Source organism: Microtus ochrogaster, chromosome 1 (assembly GCF_000317375.1).
Source record: "Microtus ochrogaster isolate Prairie Vole_2 chromosome 1, MicOch1.0, whole genome shotgun sequence".
In the NCBI taxonomy this organism is placed as follows: Eukaryota; Metazoa; Chordata; class Mammalia; order Rodentia; family Cricetidae; genus Microtus; species Microtus ochrogaster.
The window spans coordinates 79,798,751-79,817,776 of record NC_022009.1 but is presented as its reverse complement, the minus strand read 5'-3'; the positions used below and the strand labels follow the sequence as shown (position 1 = coordinate 79,817,776).

The 19,026-nt window shown below is 37.9% G+C and overlaps 1 protein-coding gene across 2 annotated transcripts in view; it reads left to right on the top strand.

The window, feature by feature from the left end:
* Snx13 (sorting nexin 13) overlaps positions 1-19,026 on the top strand; it is a 97,709-nt gene that overhangs the window by 26,760 nt on the left and 51,923 nt on the right. For both annotated transcript variants that reach the window (XM_013347853.2, XM_005343855.3), the window contains exons 2-5: positions 9,631-9,743; positions 13,107-13,209; positions 15,660-15,749; positions 16,927-17,048. In XM_013347853.2, the coding sequence (XP_013203307.1) occupies positions 9,631-9,743; positions 13,107-13,209; positions 15,660-15,749; positions 16,927-17,048 (428 nt within the window). The remainder of the gene's footprint in view (positions 1-9,630; positions 9,744-13,106; positions 13,210-15,659; positions 15,750-16,926; positions 17,049-19,026) is intronic.

Genomic DNA, 19,026 nt, shown 5'->3' with positions numbered 1-19,026 from the left:
CAGAGTACTGAGAATACTGTATACATAATAAATAAATAAATCTTAAAAAAAAAAAGAAAGAACAGTGACAGGATTTGTCAGTTTGTCAGTTCAGAAGAGATCACTTGGACCTGAAGAGCAGTGTCTGTCACCACAGCATTGCTCTGCTTGTGCGTTGGTTGGTGGGACTCTTCAGGTCGTCCTGAGTCCTCTCAATGAGTTTTTGTGGTGCTTGAGGGTTCTAGAAATCTTTCTACCCAGACTTGGAGTCAGACGTCCTTCTGAGTAGCCTTGATGCATTGCATTGGAACTACAGCATTGCTTTGTACGGATAAAAAGGCAGAAGTATGTTGTTTGTCTTTCTTAGGATATTTTCCACTAAAGACCCACCGTCAGTTTACCATGTGGTGAAAACTCTGGGAGGGGTTTCTCTGTATGTGTTTATGCCCTTCCAGTGTAGTTTTGATAATTATGTAAAAATATATGTGCTGTTCCAAGGTCATATCTGTAGAACAGGCTATTTTTTTTTTTTGAGATTTGTCTCCTGTATCCCACTGTGTGACAGAACCTGTCTATCATTACCTTTAAAGAGGGAGCTTTTGTAGCTTTCTCTTTGTAGATGACTGATAACTGTGCATGTTAGTATTTAGGGAAAATAATTAAAATAAATATTCTGATAGAAAATTTATTCAAAATGAATAGGATTTATTATTACTAATTATTTTGGTGAAATAGATTGTGTTAACTCACACTGGAGATTTAAGTGTCTTATTCCTCGGTATATTTAAGATTTTGCTTTCAACTATTTCTAAGACAGTTTTTTTGTATGAGATATATAGCAGTGTTAGCTAAAAAGTGTTTAAATTTGACTTTAATCTGGCAAAAGGAAATGTTTATAAATATCAACATGTTTTTTAAATAGTGAAAATTCTGTCAGAAGGTTAGCACCCTCCTCCTCCAAAGTAAGCGTTGTGTTAGTGGCATCTACTAACATTTGTGGCATACCATAGAGGTGAGGGCAGTGCTGTTTTTAATGTGTGTGTGTTTTGGTTTCTGGAGAGTGCTAAAAAAAATTTATTCTTTTAAAAAGTTATTTATGGGGTTGGAGGGATGGAACAGCATTTCAGAGCACTGGCTACTCTTCTAGAGGACCTGAGTTCAATTCCCAGTACTCACATGGCAGCTCACAACTGTCTGTAACTCCAGTTTGAGAGGATCTGACACCCTCACATAAGCAAACACGCAGACAAAACACTGTTGCACATTAAGTAAAAATAGATAAATTATTTTTAAAAATAAAAATAATGATGTAGGATGTAGTGATAGGAGCGGCGGGGCTGCGTCCCCAGCACCCCGGCCGCCTGGCTAGCTTATGCCCCGAAATAATTACACAGACACTGTATTCTTTTAATCACTGCTTGGCTCATTTCTATCTAGCCTCTTCTAGGCTAACTCTCGCACCTGGACTAGCCCATCTCTAATAATCTGCTGTAGCCCACAAGGTGGCTTACCAGGGAGATTCTAGCCTATGTCCATCCTGGGTCGGAGCTTCATCACATGTATCTCAGAGAGCAGAGCTATCCCCGCGTCCTCCCAGGAGTAGGGAACATGGCGTCTCTGTCTGAGGCATCTTACCTCACTTCCTCTTCCTCCCAGCATTCTGTTCTGTTTACTCCGCCCACCTATGTTCTAAGCTATGAGCCCAAGCAGTTTGTTTATTACTCAACCAATGAAATCAACAGATTGATATATGACACTCCCACATCAGTAGGATGTCCTGTATATGTGTTGCTTTTCTTGGTTGGGGAAGAAAGTTTCTTTGGCCTATAGCAGGGCAGAATATAGCCAGGCTTGAAGGGATATATAGAGAGTAGGCAGAGTCAAAGAGATGCCATGTGACCTCTGAAGGAGAAAGATGGACCCTTACCAGTAAGCCACAGCCTTGTGCCGATACACAGATTAATAGAAATAGGTTAATTTAAGATGTAAGAGTTAGTTAATAAGAAGCCTGAGCTAATAGGCCAAGCAGTGTTGTAATTAATATAGTTTCTGTGTGATTATTACTCGGGTCTGAGCAATCTCTGCCTACTAGCATTTACTCTTTTGTTTATGTGTGTGTTTTGCCTGTTCGTATGTCTGTGTACCATTTACATGTCTGGTGTTCAGGGAAATCAGGGGTGTCAGATTTCCTGGAGTTAGGTATAGATGGTTGTGGGTCACTGTGGGAGCTGGGAACCTTGAACACAGCTCCTCTAGAAGAGTTCCCTGTGCCTTAAACCCCTGAGCTATTTTGCCGGCCCTCAAGCCAATTTTTAACAAATTTTTGAATCTTAAAATTTATTTAAAAAAATCTTTACGTTTATTATTATGATAGAGAAATAGGTTTCTAGTAGTTTCTTGATCAGTCTGTTTCCTTCGCCTGTCTGCTAAGACTCTTATCAGAAATCTAGAAAACTGTAGCAAACCGGGTTTGCATTTTTGAATCAGAGTATTTGTGGCAGGTCTGTCAGGATTGTTTATTTCTGTACAACCTCATAAGCGTTTTAAGTAGTTTTATTGTTCTTTCTGCATCAGAGAAAACATTCAGGAAATATGATTTTCTGATTTAATTTTAATACTGTAGTTGCTTCTGGTCCCTAAATCATTGATTCCACTGTTTGTGTTGTGGGAGCATGGAGGAGGAGTGCAGCCTAATAACATCACTGTGGTTTTGCCTGCTGGAGCTTCACACTTTGTGTAGGTATTGTAGAATTGATAGGGTCTAGTTTAGAAAGAGTTTGAGCAGACGAGATGGCTCAGTGGTAAAGGAGCTGCTGTACAACTGGAGTTTACCCAGGACCCATGCACAGGTGGGGCAAGTGCGTACGCAGCAGGTGCACACAGGAATAGCAAATGCGTTCTTAAAACTCACTGAGGTCATAGCCACTGATTTTCTCATATTTTCTTTATTATTGGATTCTTAGAGTCCTGGTAGCTAGTGAGAGATCATTTATTGTCACTGCTTTGATAAAAATATTAAGGACTTGGACGCTGGTACTCCTAGCACTTGGGAGGCAGAGGCAGGTGGATTTCTGTGAATTCGAGGCCAACCTGGTCTACAGTGTGGGTGCCAGGAGAGACTCCAGAGCTACAGAGAAACCCTGACTCAAAAAGTAAAACAAACAAAACCCCCAAAATTAAGGACTTGGAAGTCATCTATATATATGCAAGTAATTGTCCTAGAAATGTGTAAGGGAAGCAGTTCTATTACCAAAGAACCAGAATGTATGTGTAAGGTATAACTTACTCTTTGTGGCTATCCTCCCATTCGGAAAACCCAAGGGTATTTACACGGAAGTGCCTGACTGAAATTCTGTCCGCATGGGCCTTGTCCCTGCCTACTTCACAGAAGTATGGAAAACTTTGTACAAGTCACCATCGTCAGGCTTCCTTCCAGAGGTCCACTAGGTACCTTGAATGGAGAGAGTGAAAGAGCCTGTTTGTCCTTCTGTTACTGAACATGAAAGAGAAGGTTGGGCTGTTCACTCAGTATTGATACTTTAGATTCCTGCCTGGCTGCCCCCGGAAATCACAGGCGGTAGATAGGTTGACTGAGACATTGCTGCTATTTTTACGTGGTATTCCCTGGGGAGAAGGAGAAGGGCGCTGTTAATTGGTTTTGTTGTGGAGGGTGGAATGTTGGCATGGATTGTACTGGCAGGACCATGTGATGCTGAAGCCATATGGCCAGGTGAAGAGGAGCGCTTGCATTTAGGCTCTCTCCACAGGCTTTCCCCGTGGTCTGCCCTCTATTTTCTCTCCTCTAGTTTCTATGTTTGCTTTTGAGCTAGTAAATGGATGAATATTTGGTAAACTGACATGGATATACCAGACCTAATCTTAAGAGAGGCTTCGGTCTCTTGTCAAGATAGCATTCAATTGAAATTCCTAGAGAATAGCTTTCAGCTTACTATAGATAGAGTAAGGCTGGAGGAAGACAGACTAGACTTTTGAGAATGCCATTTTTAGGGCTGTTTTGGTTGTTGAACTATATATAATTTAAGGGTGGCATTGAATGTGTATAAACTTTTGAGATTCTTGGCCCTGTTTGGTTACCCTCTGCCATGTAATGTATATAAAATGTATTTGGGGCTGGGGAGATGCCTCAGAGGCTGAGAGCACTGGCTGTTCTTTCAGAGGATGTGGATTTGATTTCTGGTACCCACACGACAGCTCACAACTGTCTGTAGCTTCAGTTCCAGGTGATCTGGCACCCTCTTCTTGTCTTTGTGGGCACCAGACACACATGTGATGCACATGAAGGCAAAGCACCCATAAAAAATAAATACATAGAACAATCAAAAATAGACTTTTTTTCTTATACCTCTAAGAGTAGTTTATTCTGTCTAGAGTCATTCAAATCAGAGCCCAAGGCACTTCATGTGGGCTTCTGACAGCTTGTTCACCTGCTGATTTGAACAGCTGTTTTCACTTGTCCCTACTTCCTACATGCCAGAATATTCTAGGACTGCTGTATAATGCAATATGCTGTGCATTTATGAACAAAGCTGCTTAATTAATTGGCTGTGGTCAGACTAACTTGAGAGATGATCTATTCTGAGAATTCTGCATTAAAAGAGTCTTAGTGAGTTTCTAGAAATACATAAAGTTTCTAGTATTAGTTGTATGTGGTGAATTTTAAATTTTGAACATAAGTTGACTTTGATAGACATAAAATAATTTGTTTCTATTTGCTCTGTATTTTCAAGAGGCATACATGATACTTTTTCTTTCTTGATTCTGAGACTTCGAAAGAATAATTTTTTTGTCTTTTAAAAATCTTTGTACAGTTTCATGTACATAATAAGGACTTTGAGGTTTTTTTAAATTCCTATTTCCTTTCTCATTTTTTCCTCTCTCCCACTAACCCCTTACTAAGGTCCTATCCCTACCATCAAGCTTTCCTTTTTGTGTAGACCCCAATGAGTTAGTTAGAATTGCTTGCAGGTGTGTGGGTGAGTAGTGGTGTATGAGTAGCGTATCAGGCTACCCCACTGAAGAAAAGGGCACCCCTCTTCTGGTAGCCACTCTTGTCAATAGGTCTTGAGGGATGGGGCCTCATGGATCTCTCCCCCATTTATGATAAAATGCTTAGGGGTTCAGTCTTGTGCATACATGCACAGCTGTCGTGAATACTTAAGTTCAGAGGCTGTGCCATGTCCAGAAGACACCTTTCCATTGCACTGCTGCCATCCTCATGCACTCACGTTTTCCCTGCTCCATCTTTCGTGGTGTGTGTATCCCATTTATCATCAAACACTTGATTCTTGGCATTTTAGCTTAACTACCACCCATTACAGTATTAGGTGTGTGACCTTGTTAATTATGAAACGTCTTTATACCTTAATATCTTTAATATATGCATGTTTATATGTATGTGTGTGTCATATTTTTTTTTAAAGAGGTGTAGTCTCTTGTAGCCCAGTTTGCCCTTGAACTCAGTGTAGCTGAGGATGATTTTGAACTTGATTTACAGAGCCTTTTAGCATTTAGAGGAGACTAGGAAGATTTATAACTAAAATCTTCTTGATTCAAAAAGCTAAATGATTCTGACAGGTTAAGAAAAACACTGGGTGCTACCTCAGCTTCGATGCTGTGAATGGAAGCTTAGGTGCTTGAAACCTGCAAAACTGTGGATGACCTTAAAGGTTACCAGCTTAGCGTTGTGTGTTTCATGGATAACCAGCAAAGACATTTTAAAGTTTATGTGTGTTTAGAAAAAAAAAAAAGGGAGGGGGGAGAGATATATTAGGGATTATTTTAATGTTATGAGCCCTGTAGATTTTTTCTGTTTTATCTTTAGGTAATGCTTCTCTAAATTTGTGAAGGTTTTTGACATAGTACAAAATTAAATTATCCTTGATCATTTTAGGAAATAATTAGAATTAAATTTTTAACTGGCATTAGATAAAATATTCAATAAAAATCTTTTTTTGGATAATGTTTCAATAAGGAATTTTTAATTTAAAATTGGCAGATAGTTGTAGGAGAGCAAACGACCACTTGACTTACTTCCTAGGGTTTTATGTTTCTCCCTGGTCTCAGGATACAGTTCTGCACTGTGCCTGCCTAGGGTAGAAGAAGTGCCGGGGCAGAGGGTAAGACCCTTGGCTTTACAGAGTATGACCCAAGTGTACACACAAACACACAGTGAAACTGCAAAAGAATAAATAAAAACAAAACAGAAATTCTCTCCTTAGTTAAGCAAAGCACTGCTTTGTAGACTTTTTCTTATGTGTATGTAATGTCACATGGGATAATAGATTTGTAATTGTGAGTTACTGTTTTTAGACAAATATATTGGTATTGATTCTTGTATATTGATACAGTTAAATTATATTGACTATTGTATGCATGTATGTTTCTACCTCTGTTTAAAACATTTTTATGTATTGACATATATTGTATTGATATATATAGTATATATATACCATATTGCAGTGTACATTTCTTCCTCTGATTAAGATACTTATATATTGTTTGTGTATTGATATATATTTACCATACTGCAATGTATATTTGTACATTGTTTATATTTGGAGGTCATTGTCCTCATTTGTTTCACAGTCGTTTATTGTCTTAGTCTTTAAGTTAGATAGATATTGAGAATTATATAGATTAATAGTCATCTAAGTTTGTCATTTATAATTAGACTAATCAGGTTCTTTAGATACATAAAGATTATATTCAGTATAGATAGAAAATCTTTAACCTCTTCAAAGAGCTGTAGAAAATGGCCTTTAATCTAACTCAGAGTTTTGTGGTAGGGAGACACAATTGCTCCTGGCAATACCCACTGCTCTATTCCTGAGAGAATGTTGAGCACCAAAGACACTCCACCTGGAGCCTTTCTTTTTGGCAGAACTGGCCTTTGGGCAAAGAAATGCCCATACCTCAGCTACTGACAGAGATACAGAACGTGCATCAATGGATAAAACAGGACTGTCATATCCTGCCAAGACAGGGTAAGATAGTTTTGAAAAGTTGCTTGCCTTTGAAAATGGTATGCCAGTTATGTTAGGCCTTAGCCGAAGTTGGTTGCTTCAACGCTGCCAAGGTGACTTTGGGTAATTGCCCAGGTAGCCAGTTGTCTCTGTGATTTGTTGCATGTTTTGGAAGTTGTTTGATTGCACTTCCTAATTACTCAGGTAACATTATTTCCCTTCTCAGATCTTCGGTGGGGTTGAAGACTATATAAATGTAGTTACTTTCCACTCATGACTTGGCCAAACTATTTATTATACAAGACCTAAGCTAGTTAGAATAGGATATTTGTACTTATTGTATATAATTTCGTAGTAGGTTTAGAACTCTCTTTTTTTAAACAAAAGGGGGACCTCCCGCAACACTCATTAATTTCTGTTAGATTACTGGAATCTTGTACATGATAGTGATTCTTAAATTTTGTTTGAGTGAATGAGAAGCCTAGTTTTTGGGGGCGTGGGTTGCTGTCTTTCAAATGAGAACTTAGAGACTTGGAAGACTCTAAACTTGAGAGCATACACTTACCTTTGCAGCCCTCTGTAAATTAAACAGGAGGATTTCCCAGAGTTTTAGCCAGCCAGTCTCGAGTACAGTCCTATCAATTATTTGGGATTACTTCTTTGAAAATTTATTTATTTTTAAAATACAGGCATTATGTTTTTTTCTTCCATCTATCCATTCCTTCTTTTATTTTGTGTGTGTTCAAGCATGCTACAGCACACACACGGAGAAGACAGCATGTGGAACTCAGGTCCTTAGGTGTGACAACATGAGACTAAGTAGATTTCTGTAATTAGAACCAAATAACCTGGTAGAGAGTATTTTTGAAGGCTCTCCTGTCTCCAGTTTCAGGCTCCTTTTTGTCCTGTGATAGGCATTTTACTGTTTTAAAAGTGTATGAATGTCATTCCTCAACCAGTTATTTAGTTCTGAAACAAACAAGCATACATATATGTATACGGAAATGGCAGCACTACTAAGATGAAGTCAGACTGCGCTGGAGAAGGTGGGCTGGCTAGTGCCTGCACCATGTCTGCTCTCACCTTTCTGGAGAGTTTATCAGAGCTCTTGGGGAGGTTGGTGAACAGTTTGGGGGACCTTGGGAAACAGAATGTCTCTTGTTGCTAAGGCACCGGGCAGTATTGCAGGGAGGTGTAGGTGTTGTATGCTGAGCTCAATGACAATCAGAGGGACCAGGCTGCTTTTTGCTTTATTTCCAATTACTGTCCTACTTTGAGTTCTTAGGAGGAAGGGCAGGTGACCACTTCTGTGGGTGAAATATTACTCCCACCTGATCCGAGAAGAGAATGGGGAGGCAGAACAAAAAATTAACTAACAGCCTTTCTGGCCTGGTTAAAGGTGTCAGTGGTCAGGATGCAGAGAAAAGACAATAAAGATAAAGAACGACGGACGCAGAGCATAGGAGAGGACAGGAGTAAATGAAAATACTGTTTCCAAGTAAGTTGTGGAGAAGCTTTCTGTTCCTGTGTTCTCTAACCAGTGAAGCTGCTGAGCCATCCCATTGCTTTTTTTCTCTGTCTGGTGGACTGTGTGCTCCCTTGTCTGTGTGCTCTCCCTCACGACTGTGTGGAAGTATATAACATGAGCTCTGTGTCAGCACCTTGAGCTGAGCTTATTGCATAGGAAGCAGTCAGCGACTGGAGGGCACACACCCTTTTATTCACAGTCCGTAATGTGGGTGTCTGTGCTATGGTTGTTGTTGGTAATTTTGTGTAGTGTAACATCTTGCCATGTTTTCTATCCCTTTTTCCTCTTGGTTCAGTGTCTAATTGTTTTGTTTTATAAGACATTCTTCTCTGTGCTTCTTAAACAGAAGACAAATGCCATCTTTGTATATATCACAGTACACAGCAAATTGATGGAGACACTTTTTGAATTGAATATCTTTATTTATTCATTATGACTTACATTGCTGAAATCCAGTTTGCCCTTAACAAAGGAATACGTTCACTGGATAAAACAGAGTGATTCTCTATGACAGCTTCTCTTTCTAGGGATGGAGACTGGGAATGCTTTGTGAAACGTGTGGCTAGCTTTGGTGGTGCATGTTGGGATTTTCTCAAGTCTATGTTCATCACTTTCTGTGTAGCATTTGGATCAAACAAAAATGCCATAATTTTCAATGAGATAGATTACATACATTAAAATTTTGATTAAAAATGTTTCTTTGTGTTATAATTCTTGAGATTGAATTTTAAAGTATTATAAATAATAATGACTTTGTAAACTAGTTAGTCATGCTACTCAAACTCTTCTGTATGCTTTTGCAACTATAAATATTCAGTTATTATATAATTTATTTCTCATGCAAGGTTTTCAATCAGTAGTATTAGCACATTTTTTTTTCAATATTTGTTGATGATCTCTGTTAATCTCTGTGTATTGTTTCTTGGAAATAAATAAACATCCAAAGATATATTTCTAAAAGTAAATATTTTAGTACTTTCTGAAATGATACCATACATGTATAAAAGGGCAAACTTAAAATCATTAGTGTTTAAAAGAAGAAATTAAAAACTACTAAAATTGATTTTGCTAATTCATATGAAGAATTCTTTCTTTGGTTTTTATTTACCTTTTCCTCCTCTTGTCTCTGCTTTGTTTCAGGCCAGTCTATCCATATGGGGATGGGGAAGCCTTGGCATTGTCCTTTTTCTAGTAACTTTTGGACCCTTTGTAATATTTTATTTGGCATTTTACATCCTCTGCTTTGTGGGAGGGTAAGTATGCACAACGATAATTTTATAACTTAGTGTTATTTGTTAAAATTGAAATAAAATAACTTAGAACTCATAGTGTAATTTATTTGTGAATGCTGTTTTCTCAATTTTTGTTTACTAAAGCTTAAAAAAAAAGTAAAATTAAGATACCCATTTGGATGTGGTGGATATCTTTACAAATGCAATTTCAGTGATTAAAGATGAAAGTGTTTTTCATAATAAGAAAATTTTTTATGTAATTCCTGGCTAAGGTTAGAATTTTATTATCTGCTGTGATGCTTTGATCAGCTGAGATAACACATCTAGTTTTACTTTTTAGGAGGTCCTATTTCATTAACCGGATGGTGGATACTAATTGTGCCTTCTGGTGAATGTTTCTACTTTGATCCAGACAGTGTAGATAAATACTTGCCTTTACAGTTTTCTCTTTGTGGTTACTTGGTTTGCAGTGTTTATGATTTTGTTTAAATTGACAAACATTTACAAAGAAGGTTGCAGCCAAGCGTTATTAATGCTTTGTAACAGAACAGTTGGTATTAGACTCCACATGGGGCCCATACCTGTGTAGTACTGTCCAGTGCAGCTCAGCCAGATGAATATTTTGTTCTTGATGTGTGTTGAGAAAGTCCATTGTGATGTAATTAGTGTATGGTCTACACTTCCTAGTTCTTTTTGAAAATATTTTGAAACCTCCCAACATTTGGAGGAGTTTCTGAGCTTCCGGTTTCAGGTGATTTATTTGACTGTACATGTAAACAAACACATCAGAGCCTGTAGACACTGAGGGGTGACTTCTGAAGGCACCTACTACCCATCACCTCTTTCAGGCCATAGGTTTGAAAGTCATGTTCGTTTTCTAGGGAGCACACAGACTGAGCAGTTCTGTCATAGACCCCACAAAACTGTAGCTCTTGTTAGATTCAGTATTTTCTTAGTAATTGTGTAGACAGAGTATCTTGTTACTGAAAGAAAGAAAGAAATCTATTTTAGCCCCAGGAGTCAGGTGATGGAGAGTTCAGAGTATCCTTGGTACTGGATGTCTGAAACAGACGCAGGAGCGCAGCCCGAAGAGATCTCCAGCTGCACTGACTGTGGGGCTGCTCTTTCCCACGGGCCAAGGTGGCTTCTGCTGACTGAAAAGATTATTTTTCTTAAAGAAATGTTTCTCTAGATCTTAGAATCTAAAAGGTAGAGATTCAACTAACTTCATAAGTAGAATAAGCCTTTTGTCAATATTTCCCAACACTTTGGAAAGAGGGGAAATTTTAGCTTTAGAGACAAAGCTCAGAGTTCTAAGATGGTAGATCTCTTTCTCTGCCCCTCCCCCATCCCGCAGGGTTTCTCTGTGAGCCCTGGTGTCCTGGAGCTCACTCTGGTTGGCTTCAAATTTAGAGATATGCCTGTCTTTGAGTGCTGAGATTAAAGGTGTGAACCACCTCCACCAGACTTGAGAAGGATTTCTTAACAGTAAATACAGATTTGAGACACAGAAGGGTGACCATCTATTCACTACAGAAGTACTAGAAGTTTTATTGACCCCTTTCTAAATTCGCTAATTTATCAGGGAATAATTTTCAAAAAATGGCTTGAATGAATACTTAGAATTGTATAAAAATTTAGATAAAAATAGGTTATTGGAAGGCATGGTGAAATTAGTAAAACCTCTTTAGATATTGTTTAGAGTCATAGGATGGAGTCTGAAACTCCAGGCTACTGCTGTGCCCTGAACTAGTGCGATTCTGTACTGGCCGCCTACTGCTAGGCGCCCCCCCCCCCCTTCTTCAGGGTCCTTTGTTTCCTCGTACCCAGCTGAAGAGGATTAGCTCCTGAGACTGTCTCAGAGTATTCAGGGTTGCTCAACAAGTTCATCACCTTCTGAGTTTCCCTTTTTGTGGCCTTGATTCTGAGGACTGATTGCCCCTGCAGGGAAACTTTGTGTCATTCAGTGGATTGTAAATTTAAGCAACAAAATACATTTTTAAAGTCAAATGATGACACTTCTTACGTTCAGAGTTGTTTGCTAGTTTGGCTTTGGCTCTGCCGTTTTATTAGTTAAATTATTATTAAGTTTTTAAAGATGTGTTTTTGTTATTTACTTAATGGGTTTGGAAGGAATGTATTTTCCTGTGGGCAGCCCATCTTGCTCTGTGATAAAGAACAGGTTTTGAAGTGTTCTGTAGTTTATCCATCTAAGATGATGATGATGTAGGCATTTTTCTTAGTTTTTTAAAGCTAATCCTTTATTTACAATTGTTAAGAAAAATTTTTGAGGAAAACACAATGTATTTTTATAAAATCCTGGAATATTGTCAATACTGCATTATTTCAGGACTTTCTTTGTATGTATTGGGTAGATTATTAATTTATTTATTTTGGTTTTTCAAGACACGGTTTCTCTATGTAACAGCCCTGGCTATCCTGGAATTAGCTTTGTAGATTCAGAGATCTCCCTGTCTCTCATGTGCTGAGATTAAAGGCAGGAACCACAATGCCCAGCTGTTGGTGTTTTGTAAGTGCGCTTCATAATCAGATTAAACTGAAATAGGTCCAAACTGAATCTTAGTAAGCCTGTCTGCCCTACCACAGGTAATAGGTATTACGAACTCTGGAGACAAGCGTACACATGCACTAGCACACACGCACACATACCTACACACACAGTCACGTACACACATACCTATGCACACTATACACCTACACATTCACACACATACACCCTCATACACACCCACAGACACTTGCAAACACTCAGGCATACACTTACACATACATACACATACATACTCTCACAGAAGCACACTCATTCACACATGTGACGCACATACATATATACTCAAAATACACACCCACGCACATACGCACTCACACACACATACATAGAGGCTTGTATGTATTATATATAACTTTAGGTAAATAAATAATAATGCAATTTCTCTTTTAGACATCATCTATGTTGTTTTACCCTCTTTCCTTCCTCTCCTTTGCCTTTTGTTTTGGTTTTGGTTTTTCAAGATAGTCTCTTTACATAGTCATGGCTGGCTTCAAACTCACAGAGAGCTGCCTGTTTCTTCCCTTTCAGTACTGGTATTAATGGTGTGCACCGACACTACCTGGCTGAAGGTTTTTTTAAATAAAAATTATTTGAGTAAAACTTCCAAAAATACGATATAATTCACTGAATATTTCTAGCTGTTCTAAATTTCAAAGCCTAACAAAATTTGTCAATCTTAATTTTCCAAATTTCCAGACTTAGTTTTTAAGAAATGGAAACTCATAAAGTCTGAGCAGTATATTCACTAACAAATTTGATAAAACATAGAAAGAAATACTTTGTCTTTTTAATCTACAATTATTTCTCCCCAGAGGTTTAGTGGTCACTCTCCTGTATGGGAAGACAAACTCAGAGAAGCACCTCGAGCTGTGCGAGCACTCGTTCCTTCCTCCAGCGCCGCCCGGGGTCCCCAAGGTGGGTCCTGGGTGGGGTGAGACACGGCATCCTGAGAATTTTGTTAGTATGATTTGTGAACAAATTGGAAGGCAGCTTTGAGGGAAATATAGAAATTGGTTAGTTTAGTTTGTTTTCCTGTCTTAATATCAAACTGTCATTTATATAATTTATAAAAATTTATAAGAAGACCAATGAATATTTGGTTTATGAGAAAGAAATTGAGTAAGAATCATAAAATGTACACTTTTAAATTACTTTGAAAAGCATATTTTGCAATTAATCTAAAGAATATCTAGTTTTAAGAACTCCGGTCTTATTTTTATCATTCTGAATTAAGCTATTTTTCTGTTAAAGTATCAGATTTTATAAATGAAGTAGGTATTGCATCCTGTGGGTACGTAGAACTCATAGTTGTTATATGCTCATGTAGAGAGACAAATGATTTGAATTTAATGCTAGTAATTTAACTTTAAAGTCACTTATACTAAAATATAAATGAAGCAAGTCATGTACAGTATTAGTTTATATTGTAGAAATGAAATAATTCCACTTCATTCTGAGTATTTTATTTTGATCACTTTGATGATCACATGTTATAACGTTTTCTTCATACTGTTTATTATAATTATTGTGCATATATATTATATACATTAGTGGGTCGCTGTGAAATTTCTGTATAGGTATGATTTGATCCCGTCCACCCTTCGGACCCCTCTCTCTGCCAGTCACGTCCTCGTCCTCAGAGCCCCTCTATACTCTTGGAGAGAAACCATGAGACCTTGCTTACTTGTCTTCTATGTTTGTCTTATCTTGATTAATACATTGTCTTCAAGATCTGTCCTTTTTTTTCTGCAGAGGGCCTGCTTTTCTTCCTCTTTATGTACAGTAGTACTTCCTTTCATGTCCACACTAAGTTATCTATCTGTAGCCTGGCTTTATGCTGCACGTTGTGAGCAGCGCTGCAGTAACCGTCACTACACAGGCATCTCTGAATACAGACATAACTTCCTTACGATAGATACCATGGAGTGCTGCAGCTAGGTGGAATGCTTGCAACTTTTTTTTTAAATTACCTATCCTTCATTTCTTTCTGTTTCTGTAGAACTTTCATTAGTACATATTCTTTGATTTTGCTTACAAAACTCTAAGGAATTAGACCTTCTCTTAATCATTTGTAGTTTCATTCATTTTGAAGCTACATAACAGAATAGAAAACATTTGAAGAATTAAGATTTTATATAGTGATAAAATCAAGACTAGTTAATTTCTTTATAATCCAGTTTTCATAAAGGATGCAAAAATAGTTTTGACTTGTTATTTAAAAATGTGATTGGTAAATATAGTCTATGAAAAAGAACTTAATGGTTCCTAGTACACCTAAAACATGCATTTTATATATACTTATGCCTTAACAATAAGTTTGCATTCTAAGCAGCACATTACTCAGGCATTTTCTCAGTTGAGGATCATAGAATGTATAAAGCCTACGTAGATGGTGTAGCCTACTACATCCCTCGTGTGTGTGTGTGTCCTGTCTCTTGCTTTAGGCATTGAGCTGCTCGCCACGTTTCTGTACTGAGTACTCTGATCACCCTAGAGCAATAGTATTTGCATTAGCTAGACCGTGAAATGAAACAGTGAAAATGTGGTCTAACCGGTGGATCTCTGTGTTTGAGGCCCAGTGTGTTCTACATGGTGAGTTCTAGATTAGGCAGGACTATATAACAGGAAAAAAAAATGTGGCTCAATAAAAACATTTTAGTGTTTGGGTTCTTGCTTTCAAGGTTTTTAAGGGAACTTGTTGAAGTCTGTGAAACCTGCTAAGCCTTAGGCTGTGAATCACCAGCTTGTCTCTCGTGTCACCTGTAGTTTTCTTTTCTTCTGCTTCTTTGCTGTGCTAGGACTTTGTAACGTCATTGTAATCTTAAGTTCTATTGTCTGCCTCGCATTTGTTATATAACTGCATATTGACGCTTAGATTTATTCAAGAGGCTCCCACTTCTTTCCCTATTCCCTCGCTAATGGTTATTCTGATGACGACTGAAATGCGGTGAACTACATTTCCCTTGTTCCTAATTGTCTCTAATTAAAGTAACTTTAAAGTGAATTCATTTGATAGTTAATATGCTCTTGGTCCCCAGAAAAGGAGAGGGACCACAGAGAGCATCAGGAAAGACAGTAAGTTGACAGATCAGAAATGTTAGCTTCATAGTTGGAGGTTTGGTTGAACAATAGCAGTTATTATACCTGTCCATTTTAAATCACCTCTTGTCAAATTCAAAAAGCTTTTGTTTTCCTAGTTGTCTAATTTTGTTACTCTGAGAAACGAAGTTTGACTTAAACTTATTTTAATAAATTATTTATTGCCTGGAAAATAAGGCAAAGTATAAAAAGAAATCAATTTGAAGAACACTGCAGATATTTGAAATCAAGGAAACACTCAGTAACACATTATGGTTTTCCTTAAGTGCTTAGAAGAAATGAAACGAGAAGCCAGGACTATTAAGATCGATAGAAGACTGACAGGTGCCAATATAATTGATGAACCTCTCCAGCAAGTGAGTTTCAGTATGTGGTATTTGGATTTCATCTCTTGTATTTGAGTTATATTTCTTTTGGAAATACTAAGATGCACCTCTTAGCTATTTAATTTCCTGAAATTTTATGATAATGCTATCTTTGAATTTTATATGTACTAATTATATTTATTAGGTGCCTATAATGAGGCAGTTTATTTAACATGATAGCATTTATGGGTTAATGGCTATTAGAAAAAAAGTTTTGCTGACATCTGATATTCTAGTAATTTTATAATTTAAAATATTAATGTATCAATCTTGTTCAAGCTTGGTGTTTGATAAATTAGACTTTTGAGTTAGTTTTATTCCTTTAAAGATGTTTATCACCAGTTTGATTAAAAGTGTTAATTAGAATTGGGAGTAGATATCCCTCTCTCAAATATTTTTTGATCATGTTTTTGATTATATGATCATTATAAATAATTTATACTTTGAACTTTAATATTTTATAAATTAGCCTGTAGTTAACTTATATGACTTGTAGAAATCATAATCTTGATGTTATGGACTAACAGTACTGGCTGCATCAAAGGTATTAATAAGATTCAGTTAGTTTTGTGATTAGATGACAGTGGATCTGATGGGATCTGTGAAGCACTTGAGCTCCTGGTGTCTGCTGGCATTATTTACCTCCCCTTGCAGGGAACTGAGTCAGACTCAGCATAGTAGAGCACTGAGTGTGGGTAGTCATAGGTAATGTTCTAGTTTTCTCAAAAATTGTCTCTGATCCTACTGCACGTAATGGCTTTGTGGGAGCCTAGGCAGCTTGGATGCTCACCTTACTAGAAATGGATGGAGGTGGGGGTTCCTTGGACTTCCCACAGGGCAGGGAACCCTGATTGCTCTTCTGGCTAAGGAGGGAGGGGGACTTGATTGGGGGAGGGGGAAGGAAATGGGAGGCGGTGGCGGGGAAGAGACGGAGATCTTTAATAAATAAATAAAAATAAATAAAAGGAAAAAAATTGAAGGTGTATGAATTGGGGTATCAAACATTTTTTGAGACAGTTTTTAACATGAGATAATGAAGAGAGGAATTTACCATCACAGTTTAAGATGTGTAGAAGAATATAAGTTGGCCAATAATTGTCTCGTTTTTGGTTTTTGCTCATGTTTTTAAAACCTAAAAAGTTGTTTTTTCCCTAATGTTTTGCTATAGGTTATCCAGTTTTCCTTGAGGGATTATGTCCAGTACTGGTATTACACACTGAGTGACGATGAGTCGTTTCTTCTTGAGATTAGGCAGACTCTTCAGAATGCACTCATTCAGTTTGCTACTAGGTAAGATTGCTGCTTGGAGTTACACAGAACAATTCAGGTGTGTTATGTATTACAGTAGGAAACAACTTCCAAATGAGGGGGTTTTTAGCTAAAAGGTAAGTTAAATAGTGGACTGTTATTATGGGATATTATCACATTATCTACACAAACATACTTTTATTTCTCTTGGACAAATGTTCTTAATATTTTGTGGAAATGCAAATTTCTCTGAAATGTTTGCATTGTGTTACATTCTAATTAGCAACTTCATATTTGTCTGTGTTTGTCCACAGTTGTCATTGTCCGTCAGTTTTGGTTATAGCACTTAGTAGATGTGAGATAGCTTATCTTTTTGGTTTTGTCTTGAGTTTCTCTGAAAGTTATCATTGAGCACCCTCTTGTATTGTATATCACCATTAAGGAGTGCCTAGGCACACCCTCGCTCTGTTCTAAAAATGAGGTTGCTTGTATTTTATTACTGTTCTACTTTGCCTTTGCCTTTTTAAATACTGAATCCAGCCGTGGTGGTGTACACCTATAATTCAGCACTCAGGGGACAGAGGCAGGGGATCTTTGTGAGTTCAAGGCCAGCCAGTATACACAGCCAGTTCCAGGATAGCCAGGTAGACAGAGAGCCTCTCTCCATTTGGTCTGTACTTCTCTCATAGTGTTTGTAGTGAATTGGCATAGTTGCCTGGCTGTGACAGAGGTGAAGGCGTCCAATATTATACTCTTTATTTGTCTTATTAAAAAAAGAAATTTACTTATCTAGGAGTAGACACTTTTGTCACCATTAGGACATTTAAAAGTTGTTTTAAAACTTTTTAAAAATAATTTATTCAAATTTATTTTATATTCATTGGTGTGAAAGTATCAGAGCCCCTGGAGCTAGAGTTACAGACAGCTGCGAGTGCCCTGTGGTGCTGGGAACTGAACCAAGTCCTCTGGAGGAGCAGCTGCTGGTCTGTACTGCTGAGCCATCGCTCCAGCCCCCTTAAAACTGAGTTATATACAGTTGTGAGCTACTGTGTAGGTTTTGGGAACTGAACTCTGGTCATCGAGAAGAGCAGTCAGTGCTTCCAGCGGATGAGCCTTCTCTCCAACTTTGCCATTCAGACATTCAAGAAACACTAAGTATGAGTGTGCTGTATAATTTCAACTGTTTTGTAAATATTATATATAACAATGACAATAAAAAATGCTGGAAATACAGTGAATTTTGGGTTTTCAGTTTATGGGTAAATATAGCTAACTCAAGAAATTTAAAGGAGAAAATGACATTTTATAAATCTGGCATTTTCCTTTATAGCCATAGATAGGCAATTAAACATATGATGAGCAGCAATGAAGATATGTAAGATGTCCTTTTATGTTCTCCTGCCCTCTTTTAAGATGGAAAACAGAATTGTGGCTGCCTTGATCTGTGCAGGTCCTGTGCGTTCGTGCAGCCTTGCAGCTCCAGGTCTGTGTGTGTTGCTGCCCTGTTGTTGCTGGTGGGTGCTGTTTTGCTGCTGATCTTCCCCTTGCTCTCGCTCTTACAAGTGTTCTCCTCCCTCTCTGAGGGAAGAGGATATGATGCAGATGTGCCATTTAGATTACATTTTTATTTGGTATGTGTGTGTGTGTGTGTGAGAGAGAGAGAGAGAGAGAGAGAGAGAGAGAGAGAGAGAGAGAGAGAGACCTAGAGACTGAGACAGAGAGAGACCGAGAGACGAGACAGAAGGGGTGGGGAAGGGGGGGGTTAGATTCCTGGGTAGCAATGCACAGTAGTTAGGAGCATTGTAAACAAAGTAAACAAAGGGCCTAGACCTTAGTCATTACTTAGAGTGGTTGAGGTCATGAATGTGTAGGCTTTTATTAACAATCATGTCTCATTCTTCTTCGTTTTTTTTTGGTGTTTTTTTGTTTTTGTTTTTTCGAGACAAGGTTCTCTGTGTGTCCTGGCTGTCCTGGAACTCGCTCTGTAGGCCATGCTGGCCTTGAACTCACAGAGATCTGC